This window comes from Pezoporus wallicus, unplaced genomic scaffold (assembly GCF_028554395.1).
Source record: "Pezoporus wallicus isolate ANWC-B61680 ecotype Strahan unplaced genomic scaffold, APGP_CSIRO_Pwel_v1 contig_7820, whole genome shotgun sequence".
Taxonomy (NCBI): Eukaryota; Metazoa; Chordata; class Aves; order Psittaciformes; family Psittacidae; genus Pezoporus; species Pezoporus wallicus.
This window is the reverse complement of record NW_026641900.1, coordinates 551,780-578,855: the sequence shown is the minus strand read 5'-3', so window position 1 is coordinate 578,855 and position 27,076 is coordinate 551,780. Positions and strand designations below refer to the sequence as shown.

Here is a 27,076-nt window from a genome sequence, read left to right as displayed (position 1 = left end):
TTGCGCAGCCTGGGCTGGTAAGGTGTTCAGTATAACCCCAGCCTTTCCTGTTGGCTGCAGGGGCAGCTGCCCCTTTCTCCTGCCAGCCATGGATGGCTCACCCCTTCTTTAGTAGCTAAAGGTCTTGCTTGAGGTGTGGAAGCAGCAGCTCCACACTCTTCCTTACCCAGGGGTCTGTAAGCCAATGTGTCATAGTGCCATGGCCAAGAAGATGATTTCTGACAGCTAAAAGTTGTGTGGTTTGGGTTTTGTTTTCTTGGTGGGTTTCTTTGTCTGTTTTGTTTTTGTCTGTTCCTGACATCTTTACATTCAGTTTTATTAAGTGGCTTCAGCAGGAACTGTATCTTCCCAAGGTCTAGAACCATTAAGGTGTATTCTGTTGGCCAGCTAGAGTCATACACTTGCATCTGTTTTTCAGGCTTGTCTTATGATTTATTAGTGGCTGAAGAATACCAGACCTTGATTGTCCTGAGGTTGTCTCTTCATCCTTTTTTCTGTCTGAGAAAAGGGCAGTTGAGGCATGATTTGCAAGAGATGGATAAGAGCTGATAAATGACTGCTCTAAGGCTACTTAGTGGTTATGATCTGATTGTGCCAGTAGGCGAAACATCTCCAGGTTGTGCTGCTTGGAGATCAAGAAGGAGCCAGGCTGAGCTTGAGATAAGACTGTTAGCTGAAGGATTGCCCGTGGGACCTAAAATACTTATGATAGCAGCAGGCTCTCTTACTACAGGGAGGCTGTTGATCATTTACTTGACAGAGAACATTCTTTTTCTGTATATATGGCAGTGTACAGCTGATCATTTTCATATTTAGCACTTTAACATATTCCCCCCCCCCCCCACCCCCCCCCCCCCCCCGATACTCAGCTCTAGGGAGAACTGGAGCAGTTATAACTGGGTTGGGTGGATTGCTAATTCAATCTGGCAAATACTTTTGATTAAAATAAATGAATAAAATCATGGCAGCAGGCAGAATGCAAAGCATGTGAGCACTTTAGCTCGTGAGCCAAGGGTTGGTGGATGGGTTCTTTGTAAAAGCAGTGCGTAAAACATGGTGGACAATTAAAATCATTATATATTTAAATGTTGACGGTGTGATAGTGTAAGAAACCTTTTCAACAGGAGCATGCTTGAGGCATAGTTTGTCTGTGATCAGAATGCATTAAGCATTTCTGGAAAAACTTGCTGATGTGGACATTTAAGATGCAGCACAGGGCACTGCTACTGAACCAGAGCTTGTTTCACATGGAAATGCAGAGGAAACCCAAGAAGGGTGCAATTTGTATAGTTCCTTGAAAAATGTCTGTATATGTCCCATCTAACTTGTCAAGGTTTCCAGTCCTCAAGAAAAAAAAAATTGACCCCAAAACCGATCTGAAGTGGGAATTTAAAAGAAATCTAGAACTCTAGTCCATGATAGTAAGAAATTGGAATGTTTTTATGTACTTGTCGTTACACAAAGTGTACATATTCAGTGCCTAAAACTATATAATCATTTTAGTATAAAATGAGTATCTTTGATGTTATTGGGTTTCTTGGCATAATTAAACCAGTTCACATGTGGAAACATACAAAGATGGGAGCTATAAAGGGGAAAAGAAATCAAATCACCTACAGCAAAAGGCAGGTTCACTGGGAGGGAGCCTACTGGAGAGATGAGTTGGCAGCTCCAGCCTGTTCGCTGGGCATTACCTTTTACATGCAAGACAGCACAAAAACTTCCAATGAGACAAAGCTTTAGTTGAGAGGATGTGGATGTGATGTGACTCCAGGAAAGCTGTGCATGACTCTGGATCCAGCAGTCTAGAAGGATTTTAAGTGTTTTCTGGAGACCTACTATTACTGCTCTGTGTTTGTGGACAACTTGTGACTGGCCATACAGTACTCTTAGTTAACCCACTCAGAAGTACTCAGGTTGGGCTATTGGCACAAGCAGCCCCTGCTAACTGTCCTGTCTCCTCTATTCAGAAGGGAACTCAGAACAGGGATTTCTTATAGCTGACATGTTGAGCAGAGAGCTGATAGCAGGTGTTGGGTATGAGGACTTACCCTAATCACTTCTCTCTCCTTTGGGATCAAGGACCTTATGCTGTGCTGTTCAGGGTTCAGTGCTCTGACCTGGGTGACAGGAGTATCTCCTCTTATGTCATACAGCTTAGTAGTTGGAGGCTGTGAGAGAAAAGCAGTTTATTGTCAAGTATATGGAGAGTCATTAACGCAGAGATCAGTGATCTCCCCTTGGTCAGGCCTCTCCTGCTCTTCTCTAGGCTAGAGAAGTGTGTTTCAGATGCCCATGTAAAACATGGCAGTGTGGCCAGGCTGGATGAAATGTTGTTCCTCTTCCAACCCGGTTCATCTGTGACTTGGCAATGAGAGCTTTGTCTAATTGCAGAAGAAGGTGTAGTTAATGAAAAATTAAGTTTCCAAGACCTGAAGTGGTTACTTTTTAGTTTTCTTCGGTGCTGCCCCAGGTTCTCATTTTAACATGGCATTTGAGTCTCTCACCATAAAGAGCCCTTCTTAGGCTAAAGGTGTGAAACATTTGGATTTCAGACCATCTTTCTATCTCCCCTGTTTCTGCCCACTGCTGCCTGGGTAGTAGTATTGCTGCCCAAGTTCTTGCTCTTCAAAGAGAATTGTGCTATCCCACACAATGAAATCACCTCTGGCTGCCTTGCAAGTGCTGCGGACTTCGAGCCAGGCATAATCCCTTTCCTGACATTTGAGTCTCATTAATTGGGTTAACAAGATGCTATCCGCACTCTATACTTATGTAAATATAAGATGCTATCCGCACTCTATACTTATGTAAATATAACATGCTAGCAAAGATCTTAATGGCAGCTGATGTATCACACTGCCTTTACATCTATCAAGACGTAGCACTGCAGGAGTCACTTCCAAAAGCAGGTTGTGTTCCTGGTCCCATGGGTCCCTTTATAAGCTGTCAGAAATGCTGGTGGTCAAGGCCAACTGTTCAGATGTCTTTAAAGTGTCCCACTGGTGACCAAAAATCACTTTGTCAGGATGACAAATGGCCTGCACATACCCCGTTCACCTTAGAGCTTCACTCTAATGTCAGCTCCATTTACTTGTCAGAAACAGGTATTTTTTTTACTTCCAGCAGTGCAAGTGGGGCAGGGGAAAGGAAGGAGTGAAGGGAACACAGGCTCAGAAAGAAATCTGCTTGTATGGTTTCTGTTCAGTGTGCTATAGTAGTTGAGGTTTGCAAGTTTTGGACACACCAGAATCTGTTTGTTTTTACATGTGTGAAGCAGAAAGAAGGGAATTGGCTTTTCGGAAGTGAGAACTGCCCCTGCAGGGCTTTGATTATGCAAAACCATGTTTTATCCACTGGATTTTTCAGGCAGAAAGCGGTTGTGCAATGCTAGTTTCTTATTTTGGACAGCAGACTTCTTTCCAGAGCAGCATTTAAAAATAACTGTTTAATGAGCTGGGTCTGCCCGGTGCATGGGGCATTGTGCGTGTGTTGGCACTGAAGAGCTCAAACCTCTGAACTTCTGTGGGTGGTTTCTGCAATGGTATTTTCATGTGGCTCAGTGGTCACTGCTGTGAATGACAGCTGCTGCATGTCACCCAAAAGCAGCGAGGGCCAGGCCACAAAATACGGTCAAAGTGAGCTGAAGGACTAGGAAAGTGACTTTGACAGCTTTGGCTTTTTGTTTTTTCTCAATCACTTCCATTCCGCTTTTGCTCAGTTCACAAGTCAAATACACTTTTTCTCCTTGCATCTACAGTGTTGGCTGAAGCTTTGAAAGTCACAGTCTGATGTACTTTAGCAGTATGGTTGATCACAACAAAGGAAAGTTTATTCCACCTTCATTGTATCTGATGGAAGCTTTGCATCCATCAGAAGTTTGAGTAGCTAGGAAGCAGAAACATGGAGAAATGAGATGTTTCAAGTAAAACATCACTGCAGCAGGAATTTTTTCTGACTAAATTCTCCTGTGGCCTTGAGTCTTTTCTTGCTGCACCAACTGGATGAAACCCACTTGAGAATGTTGAATCTAGATCTTTAAGGTCCCTTCCAGCCAAAACTGTTCTATGACTGCTGCCATGAGCTATCCATGAGTTAGGATTCCTGCTGTGCCTCCAAGATTTTACTAGCATGGAACAGTTGCAGTAAAAAGGAGTGAGCCCCTGTGAACTGAAGGCAGCATTAAAAGACTCCAAAGGCTCTTGCCCCCTTCAAGGAGTTCTGCCTGAGGTGTTCTTGATCCCTGTCTCTGCCCACTCTTCTCTATACAGACCAACGAGATGCACCTTCTCTCTGCAGACTGCTGTGAATAACCTCTTCTCCTTTTCCAGTAGCACAGGCAAGATCCTGTAAGAAAACAAAAGCAGGGTCAGCGCTCAGTTTTCTTGCAAGTTCATTAAACCAGCAGTGTCTGGAGGCCTCTTGCCTAAATAATTTCATAATAGAAAACAGACTCCTGTTGCTTTCTTTTGGGCTACTATTTTTATTTGGTTGTTCCTCAAGCATTTTGGTCCCATTTCAAAACTTGCTTCAATTAAATGAAGAGGATTTGTTTTTTGGTGCTTTCCAGTTTAAAAGCTGTGCTACTACTGCAGAACTTCTAGGAGTCCTCTGGATTATGGAGCTAAGGATTGACAGGGGTTTTCCTAATAAAATATCATTCAAAAAACCCTATGTAGATTAAAAATTCAGAATAAAATAACAAACCCTTCCCCTTCCCTCCCCCAGCTGAGATCTCCTGTAGCTGCTTCTGGCATACATCACATCTTTGAGGATACAGTATCATGAGAAAACTGTCACTTGGTGATGTATTAGGGTAATATATCATGAGAGCATCGTTTCTTTAGAGGACATGGGCAGTAAAAGACATGATTCTGGCCAGACAGAGCAGCAGGGGACCTTGGGTTTTTTTCCTTCCCTTTTCTTTAATCTAGCCCTGTTTTTGTGTTGTACAGAAGTGAGTTTCTTCATGGGATATGACTTGTTGAAAAGTAAGTTAGGAGGCCCATTGGGCTTTTTAAACTCTTTCAGAAGTACATGTCCTCAAGGGCTGCTTTGTTCAAAGCTTTTATAACAGGCTCAAGCCTAAAACTAGAGCATTTGCCACTGCCTAAATCTCCAGTGTAAGGGTCAAGTAAGCAGATTTCAGACAGAGAAGGCAATAAAGATGCAATGACAGGTAACTGCAGTTTGGATAATGCATTTGTAGATGTAGCCCATCAAAATGTAGTGAAATTATATTTATGAAGAAACCTCAGTCAATGCATCTGTTTTAAATAGATGTCAAATGAAGTTTTAATTCACATCAGTAGAAGAAAAAATACTATTGGTCAGTATTCAGTCTGTAATATAGTTATCCAAAAACATGAATTCTGAACTTGGGGATGAACTTCATCAGATGTTGATGAAAACTTTTTAAAGTTGTTTTTATGCTTTTGTCTCTCTCTCATTGGCAATGTCTGCTGGAAAATAGGCTGAGCACTGTCTATAGAGTGTGGACCGGGATGGCAGTAGTTAAGAAGCAAAAGCAGAATACTGTTAGGACACTCTTTTGATGGGACTGAGTTAATTTTTGAGATGGCTCCAAGTGTGACCCTGTGGCTTGATCTAAATTTGTTGAATTCAAATTATTTAATAATTTCTTTTAAGCCTTTTGCACAATCTGCTTTTATGGAATCAGCTTGATAATTCGTCTGTGCCTTCTTCAACAGTTTTTTTTTTGGCTAGAATTTGCTTAGAGTGTTTTCAGACCAGTTTGGCTCAGGGGTGATAGGAACAAACTTCTTCTCCTATCCATCCATGACACTTAAGGGGAACAAGCAGAGTAGCATGCTCCAGGAGCTGATGCACACAGGACAGCAATGCTATCTTCTGACTTCAGCTGTGTGTGGGTGGCCTCTGGATCAAGCTAAAGCAGTGGAAGATCTGATGGTCCTCAGCTGCCTGTCACTTCTATGGGAGAATGAATCCTGCCCCATCAGCTGCAGTCAGGGCAAATCAGGCTAGGCTGGACCATGCTTTCAAGATGAGTTGGGTGGTGATGGTTTTGCTGGCTGATCTGAGTGACTGGGAACATCCAGCAAGAAACAGATTGTAAGCTCATAGGGATGTGTCACTGAGCTGCAACCTTTTCCAAGAGGATGGGTACAGGTTTGCGCTCTCAGCTTCAAATTGACAGATATTGTCTGTGACTACCTTTTTCTTAGGTCTTGGCATCAGATTTAGGTGGCTGATAATTAATACAAATTCTTTATTGACAGAGTTGAAAAAACATGTATTTGGATTTGCTTGTTTGAAAACACATTTAAAATTCACAAGAAAAGCCGTGACTATTAAATGCATGCATCTTGTGAAATGCAAAGGTGGGGTCTCCCACAAGAACCCCAGCGCATGCCCTTTCCCCAAAACTGGTTTCTGGACTATTATAGCTGTTTTTTTTGACTACAGTACTAACTGTTGTGAAGGTAGCATCACTTGTTACTTTGAAGACCATGATGTTATTTTGTTGACAGGTAAAGAGTTTTGCCTTTAACCTTACAGCTGAAGAGCTCTAATCCAAAGTGGCACTTGGAGGCTGAGATGGAGCAGGGAGACTAGGAGCTGAGTGGTCTGGATCCCACCCTTGCTTTCTTGCTGACTTAATCTGCAGTTATGGTCATTTTGTCTGGCCATGTCTGCTTTGTCGATAAACGGGGATGTACTCCTTGGATGTGCTTATGTGATGTCTGATGTAATGGGACCCTGATCCCAGCTGCAGCCTTAATGCAAACAAATGTAAAAGGAAAGAAAATGCTTTCTTTTCACCATGTAGTAGTGCAGTGGGCTGCTGTCAGGATTGCAGCAGGCCACCGAGGTCACTTCCCTCATGCTGGTGAACATCATTAAGCACAGTGAAAAACAAGATTTAAATCTGTTCAGTCTATAAGGGCTTGTGAGTGATGTGTACTGAATGACTTGCACATACTCATGTCTTCCTCACAGCAGCAGGAGACACCGGTTTGCAGTGAAATTCAGTGTCCTCTTTCAGCAGGGCCTTTGTTTTATCCTCTTTCCTAGGGTGCAGGGACAGATGGAAGTATGAAGGGGTGGTTGATACTGGCTGAGCTGCAACCTCCTCCCGGCTTGCCCTCAGAGAGGCCAGATAAGCTAAAGAGATTACAGGGATGAGGGGATAAATTGGAGGCTACCGAGTGCTCTGCTCAGGAATGGAAAGAGACTCTGTGAAAACTGGCATATTTTGTTCCTCATGAAATACTGTTATTTGCACCTAATGCAATTCATGCTAAAATCGTGGTCATGTTGTGCCAAGGGCAAGAACCTAATGCTGAAAGTACTAAGCATATATGTTTAGCTTCACCCACCCCTGGTGATAAAACCCCTGGGAGTTGTCCTGTTGAAATTGAAGACATGCTCAAGATAATAGGACTTCTCTCTTTGTGGGGTGAAGCTTAAGCCTTGGTGCTTGTGGGTTTGCTAGCAGAGAAAATTGCATGGTTTTTCAGAGAACAGGCATTGCTTCATAGGGAAATATTTTTTCCACCTTGAATGTAAAACACACCTCGTGTGCTAACCCATTTCTATTACTGTACCCACGAAATGTGTTTTTGCAAGGGTAATTGGAGGGGAACAAGGGAAATGAGACCTTTTTCTTATTTCCCTTGACAGTGGTTCAAAACATCTGCAAACATCTCTCTGTGGGGAGTGGTGTCTCCTCCCTGAAGCCAAATTGTGTGGCTCTTGCTCAGGCAGAGCAATGCTTGTGGAAGAGAGCAGTCACACAGTATTAGCAGGGATTGCTTGCTTGCATCAGCTGTCAATTAAAGGGAAGTTTGTAACTCAGACCCGAGACAGCGAGTTCCAGACAGCAGTGCCAGAGGAGCAAGGGTGCTATTTTCAGAAAGTGCCTCAGGATTTGTCTAGACCATGAGTTACGCACGTGCCTGAGCCTGTTTCGAATTCACGTTGGCCCAACATTGGGGTTGTCTGCACGTAAGCATAGGTTCAGACACACAAAGCTTGGTGCTCCAAGGCATTGCTAAGGGACAGAGATTGTGGCCAGCACTGGCCCAAACATTTGCTTCCATGTGTGCATGGACTTAGCATGCCTCCATGTACACATGAGATGATGCTCTGGCCATAGGCAACATCTGGCAGAGAGCCAGCAGCTGGAGAACGTGCGCGTCATGGCACGCGGTGTGAGCCTGTGTTTGAGCCTGGCTTGTCCCTTGTGGTGGAGAAGTTGCCTATATGACTTGAGTGCTCTTGTTTCATTAATTTGAAATGGCTTTTTCTTCTCCTAAGGTCATACGTGCATATTTGAAAGCTGTATCCCAAGTTCCCTGGGGGAAACTTTTGACATTGTTTGAAAATCAGTATTGTTTTGGTGGGTGATCCCATGATCCCACAAGCTTCTCCTGGCAGAAACTTAAGGACACTCTGAACTACATGGTGAGGAGTGGGACTGTGATGAATAATGGTAAAAAATGAATATTTTCAGGATTAGCCATTGTCCTGGCTTTAGCAGTAGCAGTCAATTTTTCTCCTTCTTGGTAGCTGGTGCAGCGCTGTGTTTGATTTCAGCCTGGGAACAGTGCAGATAATACCGATGTTTTCAGTTGTTGCTAAGTAATGTTTACCCTAACCAAGGACTTTGTGAGGCTCATTCTTTGCCAGGGAGGAGGGGAAGCCTGGAGGAAGCAGAGACAGGACACCTGACCCAAGCTAGCCAAAGAGGTATTCCATACCACAGCACATCATGCCTGGAGGGGTAACTGGGAGTTGCCCGGAAGGACATGGGCTTCTGGGTCGGGCTCGTTTCTTGGCCGGTGGTATTGTATTCTCTTCCCTTGTTATTTTCTCTTATCATTGTTGTCGGTGGTGGTAGCGGTGGTGATTTGTGTTGTACATTGGTTGCTGGACTGTTCTTGTCTCAACCTGTGGGAGTTGCACTCTTTTGATTCTCCTCCCCATCCCTTCGGGAGTGGGGAAGGGGAGAGCTCCCATGGGGGGCCTCGATTGCTTCCAGCCCAGCACCACTCACCTGGAGTGAGTGAACAAGCTATCTGGCTAGGGTTTAAACCATGACAGCCATAAACAACAGTTCTCATTTCTGTTTAGTCTCTGTTGCTTTTATTACTTTTCTGTCCATAGCCTTGTTTAAACATTCATTTAACCAAAAACTTTTCCTATTCAATACAAATCATAGATTTGTAGAATTGCAGACTGGTTTGGGTTGGAAGTGACCCTAAAGCTCATCCAGTCTCAACCCTCCTGCCATGGACAGGGACACCTTCCACTAGAGCAGCTTGCTCGAAGCCCCGTCCAACCTGGCCTTGAACACTGTCAGGGATGGGGCAGCCACAGCTTCTCTGGGCACCCTGTGCCTCAGCACCTTCACAGGGAAGAACTTCCTTATACCTAACCTGAACTTCCCCTGTTTAGGTTTGAACCCATTGCCCCTTGTCCTATCACTATAGTCCCTGATGAAGAGTCCCTCTCCAGCACCCTTGTAGGCCCCCTTCAGACACTGGAAGCTGCTCTGAGGTCTCCATGCAGCTTCTCTTCTCCAGTCTGAACAGCCCCAACTTTCTCAGCCTGTCGTTTGTTTTTTGTCTGCTCTCTTGAAGTCAAACCTGAAATAGTTACTAACCTCAGGGTATCACAAGTGCAGTGCCAGCCTTCTGAAAGCATTTTCAATACATAAGAAGTCAAAAAAAGAGAAACCCCCCCAGGCTCTTACCATGGCAATCTAGCCCTCTGTGAATGCACATCTGCAAGGCCATCAGCAGCCAGCTGTGACAGCACAACTGTGACAGCTTGTGGTACCACTGACAGAGTCACTCTTTGGTACAGCCGTAAAGAAATGGACTCCTGGTTTTATTTTATTCCTTTGTTTTCTCCTCTTCCAAGTCAAATCCAGGTTGAAAAGAGCCATCCTCCCGGTGACTGCTGTGAGCCGACAGGAGCCCAGTGGGGAACCCTGTTGAAAGTTGGCTATGGCTTCCAAGCTGTGGTTTGGCACACGTTCTCTCCAAGACCTCTGCCAAATATTCAGATTTCTTTTTAGTGTTTGGTTGCTTTTCTTTCTTTTCTTTTCATGTTGGCATTTTATTTAGGGGGACCACGTGAGTTCAAGGCTGTTAGTTTGATACGCTTTGTCACCAGAATGGGCTGTTTTGAGTTCTTTGCTGGCAGGTAAAAATACTAGGTGTATGTGGAAGGTGAGCAAATTGCATTGAGAGGAGGTTGTAGTAAAGGTAACATGAAGTGGTAACGGTGGTATTTGGTCTGGTTAGTGTGTGGGAATTTGGCCTCACCTTTGCATGCCAAGTTAGAGAGACCTTTGGTTCCCACTAGCAAAGTGTGGGCACCCACAAAACTGATCTTCCTTCAAAGGTGTTAAGACGTAAGTTCTCCAGCAGTTGGGCTTGGTGAGCCCAGGAGAGGAGTGTTGAGGGTCATCCTCCATGACTTCGCTAAATTTTCCTTTCTGAAGGGATTCCAGTGTGAGCCCTTTATGGGTTTGAGCGCTGGCCGGGGAGTTGTGTCAGCTGTGGCAGCATTGTTCTGGATCAGCCAGAATAAGAAATAGCACTAATAAAAACCTTCAGCTGAGGTTCTCTCCCTTACTCTGTGTGTGCCTGAACACTAAATTAACAAAAATCCCAGATGTGAATCTATAAACCATCTGTTTAAAATAACCATTGTGCAGGGCTGTAATTAAAAGTTATTTATGATGAATCTTGGGATCCTATTATGGATTTGACTGACTCCCAGGTTTCTGACTTAGCAAACAGTTTATGTATTTATGAGCCATGTGTCTCTTCCACACTTCTCGGTGCCAGAGTGCACGTCCTTTAAACAAAAGGAACAGAAAAATCCCCTACCCTCTCATAACTGTTGGCTTCTGAATGTTGCCGTCTAAAAAGTTTTCTCTTAAGACCAGCAAAAATCAAAGTATCTGAGAGCTTTCAACAGCTCCAGAGACGCTGTTGACAACACAGATGAAGGTTTGGTAATACAGCTGTCCTACATGCAGCTACTTAGTGACTTCTTAAAATGTATGGCTGGGACAAGTAATGAAATGTTATTATTACTAAGGGTAGAAAGGGACATATTTGGAAAGGAAAGGATTTGTTGCTAAAGACCATTTGCTGTCACCCTTCGCTTTGCCCTTGCGAAATAAGAGGGAAGAAGGCAAAATCAGGACAAGCAGATGGACAGTAGACACTGAGCAGTGTTTTGGGCGAGAGGGTGAAGGGAAAAAAAAGCTCCTGATGACAATTTCTCTTTGTTTAATCTTTGTACTTTTACACCCAGTGGGCCTGCGAGATCTGCACTGGATAATGCCTGACTGCAATAGACTAAACAATGATTTACCAGCCCTGGTTTATCTGCTGCTGTCCTATGACTGATCAGCATGGTACATTAACCCTTTCCTGTACATCTGCTGGCTCCAGTTTTCCACAAGATGCAGCAGTAAGATAAAACAGGATTTTTTTGAAGAATATTGGGATTAAATCCTGTCCTAGAAGCAGCAAGAGGCACATGAATGCACTGCCCTGGAGCTATGCTCATCTCTTCATAGTACAGAAGACATTTTGCGATGATGACTATGCCAGAGCAGTATGTTGCAGTTGTGGCCCTACTGGATGCTTCTTCAGCATAAAACCCCAAAAGGAGCAGTGGGGGCTGCAGCCATGAGTGCTGCTCAGCCCAACCCCAGTAGCAGGGAGTGGGGCACCTCGGCTGGCACCTGAAACACGCTTTTGGAGCCGTCTGGGGCTTGCCTATAATACCAGCTAGAGAGGAGGAACATCAGCTTTGCAGATCCCGCCCTACTTAAGTGCTTAGCTTCACTTGTGCTGGCAAAGGCTGTCTCTGTTTACCTGGGATACGCTGACCTGCCCCTGTGGGAAGAAGGATGCAGCTTCACCTCCAAGAGACAAAGCTGAGCTTGCTCTTTTCTTTAAATAAAGAGGAAAAAAAGGGATGTGTGTATGGCACTTCCCTTTAAGATAGTCAACCATGTTCAGTGCCCTCCATATCCAGAGGCAATTCAAAGATTCATCCCCTAGTTTCCCCACAAGCATCCTTGCTCTTGGGACTGATGGCTTTTTGGGAGCATGAGAAGCAAGCCCCTCTTCTGCTGAAGCTGGGTCACTGAGACTCATGTAGTTAGTTCAAGGTCTACTGAGATAAAGGAACTAGGAATCTATAGCCTACTGCTTAAGACACCCTCCGAGAGGGAAGGACCCTTCAGTTCCTGTCACTGCACTGTGGGCCACTAATGTTCTTTAAGTGGAATAGCTGCCTAATGTAAAACAGCCCTTGGCACCAGTATATGAAATTCCAGATTTTCCCTCCTAGCAGCGGGCACGTACAGCCCAGCTCATTTTTGTTTTCTCATTCCAGTTGCTTCCATCCGTACGTGTAACACAGGTCCTGAGTTTGGGGTTGAGCCACCAGCATCGCTGGTGATAAAGGAAGAAGAGTAAGATCCAAACCTGGCTGCACGCCTGGGCTGGCTCAATGGTACCAAAAAATAAATTGGTGAAGATTGCTGATTTAAGTGGGGGGCAAACAGGAGGCTTTTACTTCGAAGCAGTAGCTGTCATGTCTCTCTTGTTTGAAATATGTTGGTGTCATCCTTAGGATCATTTTGCATTGCCAGCAAGAAGCAACTACATTAGGATGTACCTGAGGGCAAAGGGAAGCAAGCAGCTGGTACTCAGGGTTCTCAGTGTGAGAAGCTGCCTGGGTAGCTGGTTTGCGTGAGACATTTGCGTCAGAAGTCCCCTAGGAATCTGGGAACGAAAAGGAACATGGATCTGCTTTACTCCTCATCCCTCCTGCAGTAATAATGTCTTCCTTTGAAGATGGAATCTGATGGGTAGGTGCCTACTGGAACCCCTGATATGGGTCCAGCCCTGCTAGGTTGGCATAGAAGGGCACCATGCATCTCATCTCGTAGAGGTCCATGATGCACGCTGCAGCTTGGTAAAACAAAGGAGACGTACTCTAAACCGGGTTTTGCCTTTCTTTCAAACATGATTTGAACCATGCACAAGATTTTCCTACAGACAAGGGCAGTGGGGCTGCTACACTTGATACATTTGAGCAAACTCTCCTCAAAGAGAATCACATCTTAGCAGAACCCTTTAAAATACAGACTGTTCATAGTCGATCTGGTAAACTGGATTCCGCTGCCCTTCAACAGGCTTAATGGAGGCAAAGTCTCACTTTGTTCAAGTGGCACTGTGTTCACGTAAAGGGAGCCAAGATTTTACCCTATGCTCTAAAAAGAACTTGTTGAGCCAGTTGCAATTCTGTGCTGTGGCTGCTTTGTGCCAGTCCAGAGCTACAGACTTACCATAAATTCAGCTTAACTCACCAGTTAAAATGCATTTATGGTTGCTCTGCGATGCTGGAGTGATGCAGGGCAGCCAGCACTTAACAGTGACTAGCAGTGACCTGGCTTTTTACAGTAGTCATTTGTGTTGCTGCAGCTGCGCTTTAGGGCTTGATTCTCATTTGCCGATTTCACACTGGCTTGAAGAGAGTGCTCATTTACACTGATAAGATTGAAGTGCCTTTATAGCTCCCATCAGATCAGGCAGTGACTTTGAAGAAAATAAACCTCTGATTTTAGACAAAGAGCTGGAGTGTAATAAAAACTGCGTGTTATCCTTCACAGGCACCTTGAATAAGGCCACAGGGAGCGAAAGGGAAAGACTGGAAAGCACAGCCTTTTCTCCTTTAGTTTTATGATTTACATTTTCCTAGGCCGTTGATTTTTTTGGTCTCTAATTAAAGTCATAAGAGTGGGTGAGGTGAGTGCTTGCGTCTAGTATAGATGGCCACCTGTGTCACTTAATGACCCAAGATACCAATTATAGGTGGAGGTGACTTCAGAGGGCTATTTGCAGTCAGGAATTTCAAGTAGCAAAACTTCTCTGCAGGAAACACCCAAAGTGTTTGCTTTCTGGCCTTGTTTAAAGGCAAGGATAACCAGAAGGGTTGACACCACAGGGGAGAGGCAGGCTATAAACGGGGTAGCTCTCCTACCTGCTGTCACACATTCTCTATTGACATTCCTCAATGTGCTCTTTGGCCTTGGCCATCACTGACTCTTTGCCATAGAAATGTGACAGTAATGTACAGTGATGCTGCCTGCTTGTGGTGTTTCATTGACTCTCAGCATCTCGGGGAGAAAGATGAATTGCGGTAGTCTCATTTTCAGTGCAGTAGCTTCTTCCGAAGGACCTCTGGGTAGCTTGGTAATACCGCTAGTTAAAATGACATTCAGCAGTGGCAGAGAGTTTTGTTTTCTCTGAGGCTGCCAGCTCTTCCTCAGCCATCTGTCCTTTTGTCACCGTGAGAAATGATTCTGGAGCTGTGTGGTTCATGGGGCAGCACAAGACCCCAAGGATATTTTAACAAGAGTATCGTGTAGCTCATTGCTCATGTAGGTAAAGTGGATTTCTTCAGTGGTGCATATTTTCTGTCTTGTGATGGGTAGTATTCATGAATTACTGCCTGAGCAGAGTTTAAACACCATTTACTTGGCCTGCTGGATAATTCAGACTGTTTTCTGCTATGCTCCTTCAAGGGGAGAAAGATGCTTTGAAATCACAAGGACCTTTCCTGAAGAGAAAGAGCAGAACGCTCGCCTCATATTTTACTTTCTGAATGGCAAGAAATGGTAGCTGTGGATTTGGTTTGCTTGCAATAGCTTTTTTGTCTGTTTTATTTTTCCAGAATAAGGAAGTGACATGCAAAAGGGAGAAGTGTCCAGTGCTCTCCAAGGACTGTGCTCTCGTCATTAAGCAGAGAGGAGCTTGCTGTGAGCGTTGCAAAGGTGCGCTTCCCTTCTGGTTGTTTCCCTCTTCTTAAAATGTTATCGATTCACATCTGTGTTGACAGAGATTGGACAAAGTTGGGAGCTTCTCAGCTGGGACTTACTGTCACCAGAGGCTAGAAAAGGACATTAACCATAATTAAAATTAATAGTTTTACAAAGCTGGTGGAGAATGCATAAATTCGTGTATGTGTCCTGTAATTATTAGTTCTTGCACAGCAGCAGTCCTTTAGAAATACATCTTTACTGTACTTTGTTGGCATGTTGTCAGTCTTTTGAAGGGATATGTCCTTTGTAACTATCAGAAATATTTTAGATCCACAGCCATCTGCTAGTAGCAACCAGTCAGTACGAATTCCTTAACCTTTTGTGTGGTTGGACAGAATAGGAATAATGCTTCTGAGTAATGAAGAGGAGAGTAATTATCCAGGACTCTTTTTATTTCTCCTCGTATTAGAAACAAATCAACCAAATGCTGTTTATTTCCCTAAATGTTCCTGATTAAAATCATCATATCAGGGATCCTTTTATTAAATCTGAAATGGGCAACAATCTGAACATATACATTTATTTCTTGACCAACGCTGTATTTTCCAAGCTCTTTAGAATGAGGTAATTATCAAATAAATGCATATATATATAAAATTAATAAATTGTGTAAGCATTCTTATCTATGAAATATGTGCAAGTAGATGAAGTTGAAAACCAGTCTTTTTTTTATACTGATACAGTAATATACTCTAAAATACTGATTTTGCTGAGGGACTGCTGATGCAGTCAATGAGGTGGAGAGTGTCATACTGAGACAGCTTTATTTTTCTCTGTTGTTTAATTCTCCAGTGGTGACGGAGTGTTTCTGAGGGGGAGATAGGGTAGGATAAATTGTTGGGAGATGCAAACGTTTATTGCCTTCCCAAAGGGAAATACAAATGCAGGAAAACAGATTATGCTGAAATTCAGATGGAAGAGACATGATGGATATGTATTTTTCCTGGATGGTTGCAGAAGTGTGTTAGCTGCTGCTGTGCTCAGTCTTTGCTTCTGTGCTGCAACTTTGAAATAGGTTTGGCAAGCCACAGTTTGAGGACTTGTCTGGAAGTCTGACACTTAAAAGGAACTGAAATAAAAAAGTTAAAGCATTATTGAAACAGATTTTACATAGATGCAATTTATTTCTTTTGTCAAATTGTATTTAATGTCAGCTTTATAGCAAAAGATTCCTGAGTGTTGCTTTGATTAGGCTGGAGGTTGATTTTTCATTTCCGTAATGGGTTGTGTAGTTAGCAATGGCCTGAAAATTTTATATTCATACATATGCATATGTGCACGCATGCATGCGTACAAAAACAAAAGGTTTCAAAGTTGAGGACACAGATATTATTTTAATATATTATTTTAATTCAGACTCCTTGTAAGGTTCTCTGTTTATCCTGAACTGGGGCAAGTACCTACAGAAAATTACTAATAGGCTTGAGCCTGTCATCTGCAGATTGCCTGACATATCTAATGGGAAAATTAATAGAAACTGTTCAAAAACAGAATCAGGAGGCACATGGATAATTGTGATGTAAGGGGAAAGAGTTACGTCTTACAAAAATCCTAGTCCTTTGGATGTATCAGTAAGCATATGGACAGAGATACCCGACTAATAGGCATACAGCAAGATCTCTCACCAGAAGCTGCTAAAGAAACTTTAGTAGCCCTGATTTTGCAGAGAAGCACTTCTCATCAGTGAATAACTAACAGGTGGTGACAATGAGTGGTTGTTTTCATAGTGGAAAAGGTTACCAGCAGATCATAGCAAAGATCTCAACTTGTCAGTGTGCTCAGAAATGAGCTAGAAAAGGGGTGTAGAGGGACAGAAAGCTTCCTGCTGATGACCTCTCTTTAGCTTAGTAAAGGAGGAGGGCTGCCTGTCAGGAGTTGAGAAGGGTCTTAACACACTGCACAACTGATGACAAAATGGCAAAGGAAGTTAACATAGATGGGAATAAACATGTGCATGCAGGACAAAACAATCCTAACTACAGATACAGTAACGGGCTCTGAGCTGGCAGTTACCAGTTAACAACTGTTTCTCAGTGTTACAAAAGATACTTCTCTGGGTGGATCAGCTCAACCCCAGTAGCTCTTCAAAGGGAAAACTGAACATTGGGTTTACTAGGAAAGCAATAGGGTACAAACCAGAATGCTCTGATATTTTTCTGTGTGAGACCGCCGTGTCTCCACTGAGGGCATATCAGGTAGGCTGCTTGTTCTCTCTCCTCTGGAGGCTAAGGTAGAGCTATGGAGCTTGCACTGTATTTTTCACTTTGCCATGGGTATCTGTTGTTGGCTGCTATCAGATACTTGCCTAGAAGGACATTTCTGAATGAGTTTTTCTCCTCTTTCTGAAAGATAAAGCAAAATATGCACCTATATACCTATAGCAGTCCTGACACCACACACTGTCACCAGGTTGTTCTGGTGCTATGGGAAGATGTTGATGGAGCCAGATCTACCTCCTGGGAGGCTGCTTGCTCTCCTGCCACTCCAAATGTTGCTGAAGCTCTTGCTGTGTAATGCGGGTATGGGGAATATTTGGGGAATCATGGGTGCAAATGCCTGCCTAGCACTTCACCTACTCCCTTTGGTGTTGTAGCAGCTCCCCGGCACTCCCTGTGTGGAGCTGAGATGCAGCCAGGACTTTGCCCTGCAGTGCTTGTTCTCAGTTCTATTTTGTCAGCCTGCCAGAGTGCCCATAGGGAATGCAAGCAGGAAAAGGGAAACCGGGCTTTTTCTTTTTTTTTCTGATTTATTCTTTCTTTTTTTTTTAGACTGGTTTCATTTCATCTAAACGTGAAAAGAATATTACAAAGAAAAGACATCAGAACCTGATGGCTTTTTTCTTGGCTTCATTCCTGAAGCCTAGAAGAGCTTAATCAGGCCTTAGGGGCTCTTGCCAGCTCTATTTGATAGCTTCATGTCTTCCTACCCTGTGAAGAAATGAATGAATGAATGAATGCATGAATGAATGAATGGTTGTTGTCATTTGAGCACATCATCAGCATGATGACATCAAGACCAAAGGGTATGTTTCCAGAACTGGCTTCTGTAGGAAGGAAACCGCCACTCATGAGTCATTCGTGACACTGCTGCCAGGACATTCTTTCTGTTGTGAGGAGTGCATAAGAACTGGGTATGTAGGCCCAGTATCTCTGATAGCAGAGAAGCAGTCTGATACTATATACCTGCCATGGTGCATCCAGATGAAATCCCATATTAAAAGCTGTGCACACAGGAGAAATGGAATTGTTGGCAGACAGTGGTGAGCGTTATCTCCCTTGCTTTGATTTGGGTATTTCTATGCCACTTAGATAATTTTTAGCACTTTATTTCATTTTTCTTAATAAAAAAAAGTAAGAAACAGCAGCAAGTATAGCTTCTGCAGTTAGAAAACTCACTGTGGTGGAAACAACATGTTATCCCTCACATATTGAAAGATTTGGCTTAAGATTTTAATACACCAGACTAGCAGTGTGTTTGAACACTGTTTTTGTCTTTAAGCCCATAGGACCTTGGATAGTAAAGTCTGTGGGGCAAGGCTCGCTTTTGCTGTGTGTTTGTGCAGAGTCTGGAACAGAGAAATGTGAGCCCATGATTATGGCTCCCTGCTGCAAGGAGAATGCAAACAACTAAGTATAATAGTGCAGATTTTCAGAGAGGTTAGTCTTCTAACAGGTACTAAATGCAGCTTATAAAACATACCCTATACCTCTAGCATACTATTCATTTTGAAAATATTAAAAAAATTAAGCCCTTTCATTACTTTAGCGTAGGATAAATAGGCCACTTTTCATCTCTCATTTTATTTCATATGTTTAATGAAAACGTATGAGATCACTGAGATTATAGAAATAGATTTGGCAGCATTTTCTTATTTAGTTAGATGGAGACCTGTCACTTGGATGTAGAGCTCTCTACACCTCTAATAATAACTTACTTGCTCTCTGAAGAAGTGGTATTAGTGGCTCAGGGCTGCATAAAGTTTGCCTTTCTAAAATGGTGCTCCATATTCTACTCTCTTATCCTAAGAATCTGAATCTTCTGTGGATGTGCAAAGACAAAGTTGGTGGGTATTTGTAATAAGAGATTTCTTCTGAAGTTTCTTTCACTTCCCATGTGCGGTTTTGCTTTTTCTGCCCTTGTAAACTTCTGAGGATTACTGTGGGGGTTTTTTTGCTGTGTGTTTCATTTTCATAAATCAACGATCTTAGAGGTTCACGAGCTGTGTTTCATTGATCTGGAGTCTACAGAGAATGGAATCACAGCCCAGGCAACAGCAACACTAGTTCCCTGTAATATTGAATATTCAAAGCTATCGTAGCTAATTGGGCATTTCTTGGATATCAAATATGGTTGAGGATTGCAGCCAATTTCAACTGTTAGGGCTGGCTTGCAAGGGAAGTTAGAGGGAGGTTATGAGTTTATCAGTGCTCTGGGTACTCTACTAAGGCCCTGCAGAGGCCATGCATGCATTCAGCACTTTGCCTGTGGACACCCCTAGTATGAGATACCTGATACCAGTTTGGTGCCCTGCTGTAACACTGATCAGCTGGGGCTTTGTGTGGGGCCCTGCTCAGCACTATAACTTGCAGCTCATCCTTTCATGCTCTAAGGCAAGCTTGCAGAGACAAGGGTGCAACCCAGTACGTGGATGGAGGGTGATAGCCTGGGAAGTTCATAATCTAGTCCTGGCATCTGTCAGAGACAGGTTATGGAAAGAGATGTTTTGAGGACATAATCAAGTCTTACTTTTTTTCTTGGCCTTTCTTACTGCCTCTTAGTCTCTCAGGCTTTTGGTGATGTGCTCCAGCTCTGAACCAGGACTCCTGTTTCTTGAGATTGGAGGTTTGCCTCAGCTTTCATTCAATTTCTAGCTTTGTATTTCAAGCAAAGGCAGGGGTTTTGAAGCAGTGACATACAGCCACTAAGGACAGTATCATCCAGTATCAGGTTATGCCTAAGAAAAGGTCTCTCTCTCTCCATCCTTCCCTTGGGTTAACTCTTCTTAAAAAGGTCTTTACACATACATTTCATATCCCTTGAATATCTGGTGTAAACTATTGTGTTCAGTTGCTGCCCAGATCTCAGATTTTCTTATTATCTTGATTAATATATTAGTCAAGGTCATTATATTATTTTTCCTTTTATGTAAGAAGCTCCTTACGAAGTATCTTGTCATGTTGACATAAATACTTTTGCTGTCAAACATTACCTGGAGTTTTACAATCACAGAGCAGTTGCTCAGGATGCTTGGACTAGAAAATAACATGAGAGCTCCATGGTGATAATGTGGATGCACTTATACTTTGTGTGTGGACATTGTGCCCAGTGCAGCAAAGTAAAAGGAAACGGAAGACCAGGATGGAGACTTCACACAACATACACATATAATGTTTCTCTGGAACAACATGATAAACATCTTAGGACACTTAATACTGGAATAAGAATTTCTTTTACTGTTTGACTTTGAAGCTTGTAAGCTGTACTGATCATGAGGAGACTGGGTATAAACGGCAATCAAATAACATCATTCATGGCACCCTCATAACCATGAGAGGTCACAGCTCTTCAGCTGCCAGAGATGGCAAGCACACTGAGCTCAAGATTCAGTGGTAGCTTTAACTATAAGGCATTTGGATTGCAAGGTTCTTCTGGACCTGCAGAGTGACTTTTCCGCACTCTGCATGTGTATTTGTGAAACACAAGACATTTGAAAGGTGAAATTCAGTTCCAGTAGGATGCAGGGGGGCAAAAACAGCACTGGGAAGAATTGATGCCTTTGTTGCTGCTACTCTTTGTTCAGTGAATATGAGCTTCTTTGTATCATATGCCTGTGAACTGTGGAGTCCTGGCACAGCTCACCCCTATGGCCACTTCACTCTGCTGTGTTGTAAGCCCTTTATAAGGCCTACATGCCTTGCATCCCTTGAGTATTGTAATTGCAGTGGCTCAGCTGCAAATAGGTTTGATCGTACTCAGTTACAGAGGAAAGAGTTCGCTTTTCACCGTTTCGAGTTAGACTGGATAAGCAGGGGAGATTTTGTATATACTTTCATGCTTCTGTGTTGACAAATGAAGACCAGGCTTGGCCAATAGGAAGTTGAATTTTCTAGTAGCTGTCAATGGCTTTACCATTTTCACATGTCATTAAGGCATATGAAAATCTATTTTGTGATGGGGTTCACAGTTCTCTTGTTTTGACCAACAACTTTCCTGCCCAGGAAATAGTGCAGAATGTGCAAGTTATTGTTTTGTTTCTTGTTTGGAGTTTTTGTTTGGTTGGAATTTGTGTTTTTTTCTCTTTGGCTCCAGCTGATATTTAGTGTTAGCATGCCTGGATACTTCCCTGAGGATTAATTTATCAAACACTAAATAAAACATGTCTTCTAACTGTTTTCTTTTTCCTAATGTTTATTTTCCATGCCAATAGAGGGGTTACGTTTTTTAAATAGAAAGTGGAGGGAAAGCAAGAAAAAGACTTAATAGGAGAAGAAAGATGCTGAAGAAATGAGGGATGGGGAGCCAGTCTATTGTGCACCAATCTATCACTTTCTCTTGGGAGAATAAGGAAATGACTTGTCTATAAAATTCTCATTAGCCTAAAATAAGCAAAAATCTCTTCTGGAATCTTATTAGGCAATGTCAGAGTGAGTAATAAAGGCTTGTTTTTAATGAACTGCTGAGGACACTGACTGAGCTTTAGCACTACTAAACTGTCTCTTACAGTCCATTTCCCTATCTTCATATGATACTCCTCTGTGCTGGGGTGTCTGGGGAAGGCAAAATAAGGGTCATTTAACAATGTTGCTGGATTTGGAAAGACAAATGGCTTCCTGATTGTTAACTTGTCTACATGCCAATAACAAAATCTACTATAATTTGCCTCTTTTGTTAGTCCAGTCCAGTTCTGTGTGAGGATGCTTGTGTTTGGATTAAATTGCTCTCTTTCAAATTAAAGCAGCCAGAGGTTGGTAGAGCATGTTTGAAAGTTAGGTGCTGGGGTAAGGCATGTACAGCATTAAAACAAAGTAGCTAAATTAGAAAATCAGAATTGATTTAACTATTTTATAATCTTTTTTTTTCTTTTGTGCAGGAGTGACTCAAGTCTAGAGATCATTTTGCTTCTACGATGTAACTAGAAGGGCATTAGCAATTTCCACTGCATATACAACAGTGACTGACTTCAAAGTATTCAGTGGTTTGGTTTGATTCAGATAAGCAACTTTTCAGCTTGCGTGTTTATCCAGGACTTATCTGAGCTATTTGAGTTGGAGTAGGTAATAGGAACAAAACCTACAACCAACTGAAAGTTAATATTTTACGTTAATAAAACACCAGCTATTTTAAAAGAAAGAATCAGGGAAAAAATTGGGACACAGTCCTTGACTAATATGAATCACTTTAGCTCCATTAAAATTGAAATGGACCATTGATATTTAACTTCCTTCTCTATGTGGAATCCTAAAGAGATACCATATACTGGGGTCTATGTCATGGGATCAAATTTACCGATTAATGTTGAATTTTCATGTACCCCTTAGAACATTCTCAGGCTTTTGGGGTTTCCGCTCTTGAAAACCTCCTCTGTAGCCCTTTCTTTTAAAGTTTTGGTGTGAGTATGTATTCAGGCAGAGTAAGTGGATGGTGTTTAAGTGACTGTGCTAAGCTCTGATCTTTCTTGATTTATTTTCTCTTGCTCTCCCTTTCAAATGGTGGATGGAGACAGTGAGTTAATATAACAGTATTTCCAAAGGGAATTAGAGTGGCTTTTAGGAACTCGAAGTATGTTTTGCCATGCTCTATTGTAGAAATTGACATCGGGGACTTTGCTGATGCCTTTGGACATGAGATCATAGAATCATATAATCGTTAGGGCTGGAAAGGACCTTAAGATCATCTAGTTCCAACCCCCTGCTGTGGGCAGGGACACCTCACGCTAAATCATATCAGCCAAGGCCTCGTCCAGCCTGGTCTTGAACACTGCCAGGGATGGAGCATTCACAACCTCCCTGGGCAACCCATTCCAGTGCCTCGCCACCCTAACAGGAAAGAATTTCCTCCTTATATCCAATCTAAACTTCCCCTGTTTTAAGTTTTAACCTGTTACCCCTTGTCCTGTCACTACAGTCCCTAATGAAGAGTCCCTCCCCAGCATCCCTATAGGCCCCCTTCAGATACTGGAAGGCTGCTATGAGGTCTCCATGCCGCCTTCTCTTCTCCAGGCTGAACAGCTCCAACTTTCTCAGCCTGTCTTCATACGGGAGGTGCTCCAGTTCCCTGATCATCCTCGTGGCCCTCCTCTGGACTTGTTCCAACAGTTCCATGTCCTTTTTATGTTGAGGACACCAGAACTGCACACAATACTCCAGGTGAGGTCTCACGAGAGCAGAGTAGAGGGGCAGGATCACTTCCTTCGACCTGCTGGTCACGCTCCTTTTGATGCAGCCCAGGGTACGGTTGGCTGGGATGCGAGCGCACACTGAAGCCGGCTCATGTTCATTTTCTCATTGACCAACACCCCCAAGTCCTTCTCTGCAGGGCGCCTCTGAATCTCTTCTCTGCCCAACCTGTAGCTGTGCCTGGGATTGCTCCGACCCAGGTGTAGGACCTTGCACTTGGCATGGTTAAACTTCAGTGATTGCTACTTTCCAAGCCAAATATGGTGGACCTTTAAGCATGGGGGAGCTGGAATGGCTCAACTGAGCTGGCATATGTTGTGAGCAGGTTTCACGCAGCTGAAATTAGGTGAGGCTCATAAACTTCCATGCTATGAGAAGGTGGTTTATGAAACTGGGTCTGTGTTTGCATGTGTCAGCTGAGAGATGTGTACATTGAAAGTAAGGTTCAGAAAAACTAGCCAGGATGTGGGCTTTGTTTCTTTCTTCTTTTGAAGAACAAAAGTGGGTGTAGATCTGGGGTGTCCAAAGGGCCATTGGGGTACATCTCTCTCAGAAATTGTAAAGCCCTTCCTTTTTTACTTCTCTTCTGTTTGCCTGACATTCAGTCTTCATCCAGCTCTCACCAAGCCTGCTTGTGTTACTGGCTAACTCTCCCTTTGTGCTGTTTTCCTCCACTGAGCGTCTTTTGAAATCCTGCTCCCACCGTACTTCGTGTTGGTGCTTGCATGATGCTGCTCTGCCTCCCTTACTCTGCTGGCCTGTGCCAAAGCTTGAGAGCAATCTTAGTGTCTCCAATACTTCTCCAGGCTGTTCCATTCTGGTATTTATGCTCTCCCTGCTACGGTTACTTCTGGTGTGCCTCCCTTAGTGCTGCCAGCACCACATATCAGCAACAGAAAGGGCTTGTGGGCAGGCAGAGTTTGGCTCCCCCTTGCTGCTTTCCACAGGGGCAATGGCTGGTGCTGCAGGGCAGAGGATTTTGTAGCGCAGCTTGGCAAGTGAGAGCAGTGGTGACTGCACGGATGCACCACCTTCATGCTTTCTTGACCAGACTAATCCTTGGACTGCAAATTTCAGTTCAATGTGCACATCTGTACATGCAGATTAGCCCAGGGTCATTAGCTTTCTGACAGAGGAAATGTTTTAAATTAAAGAACATAATTGGTGAACAAATATGCAAGGTATTTTGCAGTTGCAAGTTTCCAGCCTGGCCCTTGATTCTGCACCGTGCTGAAGGTATCAGATCCATCTTGTAGAATACACACACATACAGCACAGCTTGTTCCATCTTGAGAGTCCAGCACACATGTAAACTCTTTCTCAGACTGGGATCAGTATGGCTCGGGCTTCTGCAACTTGAGGATGCTAAACCATTTTGAACGGGCTTTGCTACTCATCCGGGTTTGCAGTGAGCAGTGAGACTGCACTTTAGCTGGATGTTTTTCAGAACAGGACTTCAAAACACATAAGAGGAGCTTAGGGCTTCCTGCATCTCTCTTGAAATGTTGGTTTGCCTGTGTGAGCGCTCCCACAGAACTGTATTTAATATGCTGTGAATCTGAACATTTCTTCTGTTATTCGAAACTGGGGCTTTGCTACCTAAAAAGAAATATACTTTTGGGTTGAATTCAAAAAGGATTTTGTGGGGGTTTTCAGTTCCTCAGCAGCTCAGAACTGTGACCCTCAAGTTTTCTTACACAGTTTTTCTGATGTTATTTTATAATATATTATATATGTGTTAAAATAAAAATTAAAATTAAAAATATAGATTAAGAATTTAATACTTTTATTAAAATATTATAAATATTCATATTTAGAAATGATAAATATTTAATAAATCAAAAATATAAATTAAGAATATAAATATATAATATATATTTTATAATATGTTTTATATATTTACAGTTATTTTGCTGATAACTCACCTTAGTTTTCAAAAGGGCATAAAATGGAGCCCAAAGCAGTTCAGGTCAGTGCACCCTACACAGAATAGAATGACTTAGAGTAGCTGCTGAGGTGGCATGCAGGAAGAGGATGGTGCTGTGGGCATCACTGGACTGACTGTAGTTTTGTGCTTGGTGGATCTCTGTGTTTCAAAGTCTCTGGCAAGACTCCTCTTGGTTTCACAGGCTCTTTGATCAAGCTCATTTTGGATAAAATAGACTAGGAAAAAGCCTTTGGAGCAGAAAATGGAAAATGGGCACTTTTCCTGCAGAAAACAGCATATGTGTTGCTTCTAATTGTATTTATTTATTTCTATATTTATTTCAGAAACACTTTTGGTCTCCAAAGAATTAATTTTTAATTGAAACAACTTTGCATTCATAAACTGTTTTGAAACAAATATTTATTCCACTCAGTATGTCTTTTCTAGTTGTGCTTTTCTGTTGAGCTCTTTTATTCTTCTTTGTGTTCCTTTTTGGGTTTCCCTTTATGAAGAATACCAGAAAAGAGTGAAAGAGTGGGAAGGGAAGCTAGTAGGAACATGTAATAAAAGTGAGGAAAGTATTTTATTTTGAGCAAATGGCTCAATGAAGCTTCATTTTGCACAAAGAAGTGTGTGCTGAGCCTGTCCACAGGCAAGCCAGCCTATTTTCTGTTAACAAAGTTGTCATGTAACACAGAAAGACATGTCAGGCCAAACCCTGTGGGACTCTGAAATGGCCCCACTCAGAGATCCACTTCCCACACTGAAGAGCTTGATGACTTTTAGTTGGTATGGATGTTGATCCCTTCTGTCATGGAAGTGAAAAGGTATAAAGGAGGGGTAGCTCTGCTGATGTCAGTTTGTCCATGCTGAGCTGCCCTGGCTGAAAAGCACTTCCCAGGGGGTTTGATTAATGAATGAGGGTAGCATGGCCAGGCTGGGATGCTGAATGTTTCCAGCTCTTCTCTTGCCCTCTCTCCTTCCTCTCCCCGCTCCACTACGAGTGGCAGAGGAGCTCCTGAATGGACTGCAGAATAAGCACCATTTTTGCGTAAATTGTCACTAATTTTCCGTTGCCTTGAATAGTCATAGTAAGGAGTTTGGCCAGTCAAGCATCAGAACAGATGGTGGTGGTGCTGCCAGCCCTCCCAGGACATGACCCTTCTTGTCAGTCCCAGCTCTAAGCTCCATCTCTTTTGTTCACCCAGGAGAGAGAGGATGGGTTGCATTTAGGATGCTGCTCTGTGATTTTCAGCAGCAGCCTCCTATGCCATCGTTGTGTTCAGCTGAACTGATGTGCTTCTGTGTCTTCCTCTAGATTGCAGTTTTGGAGGAAATACATACAACAGCTCTATGAAATGGCACCACCCCAGCAATCCCTGTGTTACATACCAGTGCCAGGTAAGGATGTCATCAGCATCGTGCTAATGGAGTTGTGAGCTTTTCCCATGGAATTCTGGGACTTTTTTTTTTTTATCTGCTTCAAGTAACTTGAAATATTTTATTCCCAAAGCACAATATGGACTTTGCATTTAAAGTAGTTTAAATCCACTCAGATGCAGCTAGCTATAACCAAACATTCAGAAGGATAGGTTTTATGTGACTTGAGTACCACAATACCAAAACACTGCTGAAGGAGAGGGACACAGCCATGCCATTTCCTGTTGTCTTGATATTGAAATAAGTCCTCTTTTTCTCAGCATGCTAAGCCTTTTGTGAGATACAAATTATTTTACTAAGTAGTATTTCACTAAGCAGACACTTTTGTGTTTATGGGTTTTACCTGGGGTGTTCTTTTAAGAGAAACCCATAACAGAATCTTCTTTTCCTGGGCTCCTGCCCTGG

General features: G+C 42.9%; 1 protein-coding gene across 5 annotated transcripts in view; it reads left to right on the top strand.

The window, feature by feature from the left end:
* Positions 1-27,076, top strand: part of BMPER (BMP binding endothelial regulator) — a 146,953-nt gene that overhangs the window by 11,446 nt on the left and 108,431 nt on the right. For 3 of the 5 annotated variants that reach the window (XM_057425758.1, XM_057425757.1, XM_057425760.1), the window contains exons 3-4: positions 14,761-14,860; positions 26,550-26,632. In XM_057425758.1, coding sequence (XP_057281741.1) covers positions 14,761-14,860; positions 26,550-26,632 — 183 coding nt within the window. Of the gene's footprint in view, positions 1-14,760; positions 14,861-26,321; positions 26,399-26,549; positions 26,633-27,076 lie in introns of those variants that run through there. The other 2 variants (XM_057425759.1, XM_057425761.1) reach the window with 2 other exon arrangements.